The following is a 10,371-nucleotide window of genomic DNA, read 5'->3' as shown; positions in this document are numbered from 1 at the left end:
AAAACATTGTACTCTAAGTCATCAACTTTCCATGTGGTTTTGTCTTGCAAAATGAAAGTTTTTCACTTCCTTTTTCACCCACTTTGCCTCATGCTCACCACAGGTATCCCAAGTACACCAAGCACGCACATACATACATACATACATACATATACATCACAACACCCAACTTAGGAACTCACTTGTGTGTATGTGTAGGTGGGTGGTATGTGTGTGAATTAGTGAATACACACATATATACATATATAGATATCATTGGGTGTGTGTGGTATACGAATTAATAATCCACATATGTGTATTGGATGTGTAGGTGTTGGCAACTGGTAACTGACTCTGTCTAAACTTAGTGTGCATAGCGTGTATGGGCTTAAACTGGTGATAGGTATGCATGAACCTAAACTAGTTATTTTGAACATGTGTGTATCTGAGTTGCAAGTGTGTGTGTGTGTGTGTGTATGTATGTGTGTGTATATATATGGCATTGTGTGCATGATATACGAATTAGTGATCTGCGTCTAATTTTTGGAGTGTATAGTGTATGTGCTTGAATTGGTGATAGGTATGCATGTGCCTAGGCTAGTTTGGATGTGTACTGGTTTGGATGTGTATGTGCCTGAGCTGGTAGTGTGCGTGTGTATGCACCTAATTGATCTGTGTGTTTGTATAAGTGCAATAGTGTCACACCCTCCTGTCTAACGGCACAATATTGAGATCCTGAGAGTTGGCCTAGCCCCACAGGGTAACACCCTAATCATTAAGACACTGGGCTAAAACCGTAAGGGGTGGAGGGGCTTCTTCTCTTCCCTCCCTTACAAAGCCAGAATTTTGGGACTTGCACTCAGGTGCACACTTATGGTGTCATGAATCTCCACAGCCTACTAAGCATGCTCAGAAGGTGTGTAGATGCTTGCATTTTCACACAGCACTTGGAACAGGATTGCAAACTCTGTAACTGCCAATTTTGGCTCTTAGGCCAGCTGGGTAACTGCCAGCTGAGAGAATAATGTAAAAGAATTCTGCCCAAAATGTCAATAATTTAATAAAGCTTTGAAGTAAAATTTGGCAAAACAAAATCATCTTATTAAACAAACAAGAATAATATAAAATCAAAATACTAAACAAGAGGTCAAATGTCTGAAAAGAAACTATAGCTACAATTCTGAAATTTGATGTGTATAGTGGACTGCCATTCCAGGGTTTTTTTGTGGTCTCAGCAGTCCATCTGTACAAAATGACTCACAGGAATGGAGCCCATACATACCTCCTCTGGGCAATGAATCATTGAAGAAACCTTCAATGGCTTCACATGTGCTCCCATCTCCTCCACATACACGACATCTATCCTCCTTAGCATCAGAACCCAAAATATTATCACAACCTACATGCTGAGAAGAGATAAGGTAAAATAAGCGTTGTAGCAGGAAGTGGTTTCCTGGGCCACTATCTGAACACAACTAATACATAACTTGGCGTTTTTAGTATCTTTCAGAGAAAAATCTAACAGTGTTTTAAACATACCACTGGATTACATCTTAAAACAATTATCATGTAGTATTAAACAGTGTCCCAAAATATTATGGATCTGTCCAAAGGGTTCCCTTCCAGCCCAATGATTCCATTATAATTTTGTTCTACCTTTATTCCTTTGTTAAAGCAAAACTGTTCTGTATTGCCTTTAAATAGGTGCTTAAAACAAGTATTGCTGTATTTCTGCTTCTTTAACCTTTCCAACTTCCCCACCTTTGCTCTCTTAACCTATAGAAAAGGCTTTCAGTTAAATAACAACAAAATGATAATAAGTACTTAAATCTATGTGCTCACTGCAAGATCAAGCAGACTGAAAGGTTGAGTTAGACACGTATAATCTGGATATGATTTGTGTAGAATCTGGATATGATTTTATCTTACATCTATTCTACAGCATCAGTTATACAGGGAGATGTTTATCTTACTTTACCAGTCAGAGACAATATGCCAGAATAACAGTAGATGATGATGATAATACCTAGTGTTTTATACTTAGAGTGTAAAATAGGTCCTACAGAAGATAGGCTTGAAAGAACCTCTGCAAAAAATCATGAAAGGGAAGAAAGTCATTAAAGTTAACAGCTGATATGTTAACGGGGTTATACAAAGCGAGTATCTATATGGAATGATCAGCGCATCATATCCTTATGAATTAAGGAATTACCTCTTCTAGAGAATTGGAGAAAATAGATGCCAGGAAAAAAGGGAAGGCTACTTAGTAATAGAAGACAAATGGAACAGAATGAACACTGTAGTTCTATTTTTTCCAATAATTATAATATGAAGAAGAATCAAATCATATCCACAACAGAACAGATGGCAGACACGTGGATGTAATTTATATTGGGCTTACTGCCTGCAAATACTATTTTTCTACCAATATGCTTGAAAAGAATGCAGATGTGATAACAGAAGTTAAGAATTCAAAATGTTTTCAGTATATGACAAGTTAATAACTAAGCCATGAAAACTTTAGTTTTCTTACTGATCAGAAAAAACACTGATCAGGCTAAAATAGCTCCTTGCCTAATCCAATGGGAATAAACCTAAGTTCTATTTCTGGCAATTTAGTAAATAAAGCATTATCTGTAAGCAACACAAGGCTCCTGTATTTATTACATCAGCATTCTATAGATCATATCTTGTAATTTTTTTCTCAATTCAGCAATGAAATACATGGCAATTTTTTTTTGCACTTATCAACTCTGACCCAATCAAAAATAAATCTTGTAAATATAAAACCTAGTTCTCCTTTCAGCAAAGTGCTTAAAATAACGTACTAGATCAAGTGAAGCTGGAAGGTTTTTTAAGTTACCTATACTATCCAGATATTTAAATATATGGATTAGGAACTTCACTGAATCCAGACTTTAATGGAAGTACAGCACTACAACTATACTTTTAGCAGAATTAACCCTCTATCTCTCTCCATGTTCCTGTAATGTATACTTGTTTTATGCTCATTCCAATGAATTCGACAAGACAATCTGACCTCTTGTAAAAGACAAATGAACTACAAAGCAAAATTGACAATTTGAGGGTAACAAATCCAACCAACCAACAATTCTCTTTAGGGAAACGGAAGAGTATAATGCTGGAGTTTCTTCAACTCCATTTAAAGTCAGCAGGAGTTGAGGATACTCAGAAACTTCTGGAGTCAAGGCCCCAGAATATACAGCTTATGATCAGGAAACACATGCCAACAGAAAATGTGATTACATATTTACACATGTACATGAAAAAAACTAATGTAAAATTCAAAACATTTAAGAGAATGTCATCCAAAGTGGTCAATGTCCCAAATATTTTTTTTCAATTTAAAATCATTTCAGGGGTCTGTCTCTACCACAACTAAAAAGTTATAAAAAGTCACAGTAATTATGAAATGAGATGAGAGGATTATATTTTTTTTCCTCCTAGTTACATAAGAGTTCAACTGGCACTCTCAACAACCCTTTTTTTATAAAACCAGGGTGTAAAACTCATCCTGATCCATGGGCCAAATGGGTAGTGCAGGGCCAGACTGTGGGCCAGATTGGGCCCACAGACCAGTCCTGTGTCCTGGATATGACTGGTGGGGCTGGCCCCATGTGGGTGTTGCTTGTAGCATGTGCACTGGATCCAGCCCTATGCTGGATACAGCGGGTCTGCTAGATCCAGCCAGATGCATGCTGCATACAGCATGTAGATCCAGTCCAAATACTGCAGGCAGCACCATGGGCTGCATGATAGAGCTCCATGGGCCCTCATGCAGCCTTCAGGATGTATCTTTGACACCCCTGATCCAGAATAATACAATCTGTACCAAAACTAAAAAGCTATATAGAATTATCATTGGTACATACGAAACACTGAGGTGATCGATAGGTACTTTACAAAATGTATTCAACCTTGCATTCTCCATTGATGCAGATATCCAGTGAATCAACATTGCATTGAGTTCCATCTATTACTGCAGGGGCACGTTCAGTGTAAAAGTTGTAACCTTCAGCCAAACAGTTTAATGCACATGGTTTAACCCCACCTAGAAAAGCAAAGCAAAAGAAAAAAACAAACCTGTTTAAAAGCCTAGAGAAAATTAGATTGGTCGGTACAGTCTCATCTCTTCTCATCACCCACAGATTTTTAAGACTTATTTTACTGCTACTTGATTCTTTCTTTCTAAAAATATTATTTCAGCTTATACCAAAGCATCCTATAGTTAAGTCAAGAGTTAAGTAACTATAGTTATTACTATATAACTATATTTATAGTTAAAAGATTCTCTAATGCTACTATAACTTAGTGAACAATTTAAAATTAATAAAAATATTATTTAAAAACTCTAGTACCAACAGTATAGTTATGGAAATATATCAAAAGGTATGCAATATGCTTAAAAAGGTGAATAACATTTGGAGCACTAGGACCTGAATTTAAAGGGAATATATCTGTTCTCTCTTTTCTTGATGGCTTATAAGACTGTAGGCTCAATTATTTGTGGAAATTAATGAGTTTGTCTGATTGCCTGATTTTGAACAAAATCTGTTACTTAAATATCTAGGGGTACCTGCAGACTTTAAAAAAAATGGTGCTTTACTTTAAACTCAGCTCATTCTCTTGCTGAGCCCCGTGCATACGTAGGAGAGGCAGTGCATTACTTCAACCTGGCTGTGCAGCGTCTATAAAGATTGGGTGCTTTAGTGGGGCTTTTTTGGTGCTTTTATCTAGTAGTTGATTGAATCAGCTTTAGCTAAATGGCAAAAAGCCCTGCTGAAGCACCTGCCTAGGCAGGGGATCAGACTTGATCTGCTGAAGTCCCTTCCAACCCTAACATCTATGAATCTATGAAGTAATGTGCTGCTTCGTCCAATAAAGCGTTTGGGCAGGGGAAGGAAGGGTAACATCTGCAAGCAACTTAGGTGTCCTTATTTGCACTAGCAAATAATTATGCCATCACAATTTGATTCACTTAGTAATCCTCAGATGTGCTACGTGTCCACAGCTCCCACTGATTTTATTGAGAGCGAAAGAGGCTCTGTTCTTTGCAGGATAAGGCCCAAAATTATATGTGCACAGAGAAAAAGACTGAGTTTAAATATCAGGCCACTTGAAACAGTATCTCACACAAGCACTAAAAAAATTATCTTAAACAGCTAAGTAACAACAAGGCACTAAAACTGCAAATATTAAGCAGAATTCTCAGCTGTGTAAGGAGTAGGCAAGAAACAAGTTCTTGTACAGAGATAATTTCCTTTCTTGTTTTTCATGTCCTTTTTATTGCTTACTATGCTAGCTGACATGTGGGTTATGGAATCTTAGAACTGCAATATGATCATTAGACAAGTGATTTTTCTTTTATGGTTAACATCCACAGTATTCTAAATCCATTAAAGCTTCCAGTGTGTTTTAGATCAGGACGATCCAAGGTCTAAGCAGCCGAGGGCCGCAGGCCCCCTGGGCTACACTACGCTTGGAAATCATTCCCACTCCCAGCTTTCCAGGCCAAGGGCTCCCCCAACTCTGCAAACTGTCCTACAACACCCCACCCCATCCTCTTGGGTGGGAGCAGGAAGTGAAAGCCAGAGGAAAAAGGGGAGCCAAGGGACTCCAGCTGCTGCTGAAGCTGGAGCAGTGAAAAGAGTAGCAGCTGGGTGGAAGCCGAGAGGCCTGCAAAGTAACCCCTTGCGGGCTACATGTAACCCCATAGGTCACAAGCTGGACAGCCTTGTTTTAAATCAAAAGATAACTAACATTCCTAAGTGAATGTTAGTTGGAAAGGTATTGAAGAAGGCTGCAGATTAATAAAGACTGGGGAAGTGATCAATAATGATGAGTACAGGTCATTGATAAACATGCTACGGAATGGTTGGTAAACTGCATGCAGTTAAACGCTATGTATTTCAGCACATCTAGGGACCAAGAGAGTGGATTGGAGAACTATTTTAGGAAGAAACATCTAAAAAAAAAACTAGGGGTTATTCTAGATCAGCTAAACATAAGCTCCCAATGTGACACTGGCCAATGGGGCTAATATTAAAAGAGGAATATCTAGCAAGAGATGGAAAAATAAGAGAGACTGGAAAATAGCTTCATACTGACAAGCTCCAGGAGCTTGATGTATTTAGCTTATCAAAGAGAAAGTTAGGGGGTTACTTCATCACACATACCTACATGGGCTCTTCAAGCTAACAGACAAAGGTCCAATGCCCAGAAACAGAAGTTAAATGAATTCAGATTAGAAATAACATACAATAATTTAACACTAAAAATAATGACTGTAGGAACAATTTACCAAGTATTATGACAGACTATCCATAGCAAGAAATGCTTACACTAAGAAACAAGCTCTATTTCAAACAGGAATTAATGAAGGATGTCTTCTGGTCTGCATTACGCAAGAGGCCAAACCAGATAATTTACCAATATCCCTTCTGCTTTAAAATCTAGGGTTCTATGATTAGGTTTGTAAGAACACTGAGATGCAAGAGTCATCCCTATTACTAATGACATTTGTGAAATCAAATAGCAAAATCTTGTTTCTGTGTTGAAAAAAGAAATCTTTGCCACATAAAGCAAAAATGAAGAGAATAAACCAAAAGCTGCATCCTAATCCTATGTCATCCGATGTTTGACTCAAGTATGGAAAAATGTAAGTCATTAAAAATATCCACATGAAATACCTTCTTGAACCTAAAAAAGTTAAATTTAATTCCCTACAGAATAATTTTATTGTGTTATTTAAATTCAGGAAGGATTCTCACCAAGTAAAGTTATATTAATTGCATAGAACAATTGAAATTTAAATCAAAATATATTTATTTATATGCTATCAGCCCCCAGAAAACAAAAGCATAACACCAGGATAATTTACATTACCTTTATGCTAACAACAAATTATGCTCTTAATCATGTCAACATAATCTCAGGCAATTAAGGGTAGAATTCAACCTTTATTTTTACTAAAAAAATTATCAAGACCAGACCTTGTGTCACTTCAGGGGCCCAAGTGATTAGATAAAGTATCCAGTTGCCTGGAATGCATAGAGTGTGGCTGGACAAAGGGAGTGATTCCTGGCAATTAGGAGGAAATGAGAGCTGCCCAAATGTTGCTCCAAATTGTGCTCAGGTCAACTGGCCTAAGGCTAGCCCTAGTATTCGGAGCAGATGGTTTTGCAAAGTCAACATAAAGTAAGAACCCAAGTCTCTAGCCTACCTGATCTATACCAAAATCAATGGACCATCTTTCCCAACTTCACCTCCTATTTTAAGTACAAGAAAACCAGGAGGCCAGAGCCATGCCAGTGACTGAAGAAAAAATAGCAAAAGTCAGAGGAAGAGAAAGTGGAAACACGCTGCAAAGTTTGTAGTCCTGAGGCTACTTTATGCAAGCCTGCTCTATTAGCATAAGTTAGATCTGCTGAGAACTGCTCTAGCCTATTCCAGCTACTAACTACCCCAAAAAGATAAAACTGCAAAACTGAGGCATTCATAGCTTTGTTTCTGAAGCTACAGTTAACATTTAGGCTAGGGACAGACATTCAAAAAGCCAAGCCTGAACTGATTCAATCTTTGCAGGTTAGTCTGCAAAGATATTAGTGTTTTTTCACTGCATTCAAATGCCCAGAATATCTGGCACAAAGAGCTAGGTTGAGTATTTTGCTGATGTGCAAGGCAGCAAAAATTCCACTTCCCTACACAATGGAGCTTCTATAGTGTAGTGACTAAAGAAGTCTGTCAAAGTCTATTATGCAAGCTGCCTTTTTCTTCTCCAAGCCTGCACCTTCTACCAGCTCAGGTAAGGTGAAATCTATCTGGGTTTGTATATTGTATTTTTTCCTGCTGTACACAAATTGCATACTGTGCTCAATCTGCATGGTGCTGCCAATGCTGCTGATGGAGGATGGCTATATAGTACAAAGCGGTGTCCTCTTCTTACATACCATTCCCTGAATCCAGACCTCCCCCTTTCACAGCTGACCCACTCCTATTCCATAACCAATATGGCCCTTCCTCTTAGTGAGCTGGTATTTTTAATTAATGATTTTACAATATAAAATATTACAACATTAATTCTATTATATCTTGATTGAAACTCTGTGTTTGCAAATGTCACTTTCTTTGTAATACTCATACACTTTCATAGACCAGGCATATTTATATCTCTTCTAAGTAACACATTACCTCCAGTGTAGGGTTTCCAGTTATAATATTTTCCACGGAAAGGCATATTGTCAAAGTCTGCACATTGTTTTTCTCGAAAATCACGGGACCCTGAAGGACACGGCTAAAGTAAAATTAAAATAAGAGAGTTAATTTCTAATAAATCTCAATATAAAAGAACATGGCTATAATATTATATAGAAAATGGTGCTACAGTCCATCAAATTGGCTCCCTGCTTCATTTTGTGGATCTGACTCTGGCACTTGTTTTATTGTTTTACAATTGGTATTCAAACCAAAGTGTCTATTTTGTAAACTTAGGCAGGCATGAAGTAACTGAACTAATTTAAAGTTAAGTGTTACAAGTCTTACTATATAACTTTACATACGGAATCATGTCACAGTTCACTCTGTAATCAATCCATTGGTTATCTCCTTATAAACACACGTAAAAACAGCTAAAGAAACTAAAACACAAGATCATTTCTGGTAACCGTTCCAGTCTCAGTTGCTACAGCTGTTCTCAGGGTTGTATTTACAAAATCAAGAATGAGATTAGTAACGTTTCATCAGTGGTCCTCAATCTTTTCAGAGCCAGGTCATCCTCCACAATTTTTCTGAATGTGGCAGCACCCCTGGTTGAGCTGCCTTATCTCAGAGATTCTCAACTGGGTGTTACTGCCACCAGGTAAAAAACTGTCCAGGTGGGGCAGCCCTTCCCAGTCTAACCCTGCACAGTATCTCCTGGAACCAGAGGCATTTAGGGCAGATGGAACTGTCCTGTGCACCTCTGTTTCTGGAAGGAATACTGTGGGAGACAAAGGGGCGGGGCAGACAGACACCAGGAAGGACTGCAGCACAAGCCAGCTTTCCTGCCTGCTTTAGCATTATCAGAAAACCCTAATGCAAGAAGAGCATCCATGTATACTCCAGCTCCACACTCAGGGCAGTTTTACCTGACTACTACCATTGCAGAAGCACCCCTGAGGAAATTTTGCAGAACCCCTGGATCTTGTGGGACCTCAGGGTATATGGCACTCCAGTTGAGAACCACTGCATTACGTTTTACAGTTTGGAGCTGTATCATTTAGGCTAGGGACAGACATTACACCTAAACCAGTATAAATGATCAGAAACCAGTTCAAATTTGTAACACAATCAAGTTGCACATAAGTGCACATAAAATTGCACATTAATGTACATAAACTGCTTTCAAAATGGCTGAAACCAGGTTAAGATAAACCTGGATGGATGCAGTATCAGGCTTAACTGATTTAGGTTAAATTGGTTTATTGAACTTATGTCCCAGATTCCCTCCAGGTTCAAGTTAACTCATAACCCCCAGCATCCCAGAATGCCTTGCACCTCCACCCTTGCAGCCTGGGTGGGCTAGCCTTGGCCCAAGCTGTCTGCATTAGCCAAGCAGGGAAGTTTGCTCTAGTGCCCCCCTGCTTCTGGCCTAAGTCACTGCAGGCATGTGGCAGCATTTCTGGCACTGCAGGCACTGCAGGCATGTGGCAGCACTGCAGGCATGTGGCAGAAGTGAATATCTGTTCACTGGCTTATCAATTCAATCTACGCAGCTTGAAGACACATATGAAGACTGAATAGATTCATCCTCAGGCTTTTTGATTGTCTGTACCTAGCCTTAACCTTTATCCCTTGCAAAGCCATATTTTAAGGCTAAGAATTAAACTAAACAATATATTTTGTAACAATTTTAAGCACCTTCTTAGTTTAACAAAAATTAAACTATTTACATATAAAATATTTTAAACAGAATTGATTACTGAATCCAGAAATAAATTAAGTAGTGTTCTTATTTGGGGTGATGATGATAGGTAAGGAAGTTCTTCTACAAAGAAGAATTACAAGAACAATATTTCTTATTACAATTTTGTCTATTGAAGGTTTTGGTTCAATGTAACAATGTTAACTAATTGCCAAACTTTGAATTTATATATAATTTGTAGAAAAACATCTTGCAGTGTTTGAATAGAATAACCCAAGGCAACTGGTTTTTTACAATATTGAAACCTCAAGGTTTAAAATGTTAAGGTAAAGTATCTGAAACATTAAAAATATTCCTTTTAAGCAAGAGTAAAATAACTTATTTGACAGAAATATTAATTGTTAGTAAACAGTCTTGATTTTATGAGCAGCATCAGAGTTTCATAGTTTCATAGTTTCTAGGGTCGGAAG

The 10,371-nt window shown here is 38.0% G+C and overlaps 1 protein-coding gene across 1 annotated transcript in view; it reads right to left on the bottom strand.

Moving 5' to 3' along the window:
- Positions 1 to 10,371, bottom strand: part of ADAMTS6 (ADAM metallopeptidase with thrombospondin type 1 motif 6) — a 395,156-nt gene that overhangs the window by 93,795 nt on the left and 290,990 nt on the right. The window contains exons 15-17 of the mRNA XM_019517795.1: positions 8,191 to 8,293; positions 3,918 to 4,051; positions 1,262 to 1,385 (exon numbers count right to left, since the gene is read on the bottom strand). Coding sequence (XP_019373340.1) covers positions 1,262 to 1,385; positions 3,918 to 4,051; positions 8,191 to 8,293 — 361 coding nt within the window. The remainder of the gene's footprint in view (positions 1 to 1,261; positions 1,386 to 3,917; positions 4,052 to 8,190; positions 8,294 to 10,371) is intronic.

The sequence above is a fragment of the Gavialis gangeticus genome, unplaced genomic scaffold, assembly GCF_001723915.1.
Source record: "Gavialis gangeticus isolate Ggan-Ray unplaced genomic scaffold, GavGan_comp1, whole genome shotgun sequence".
Lineage (NCBI taxonomy): Eukaryota > Metazoa > Chordata > Crocodylia > Gavialidae > Gavialis > Gavialis gangeticus.
This window is presented reverse-complemented; position numbering and strand designations above follow the sequence as displayed.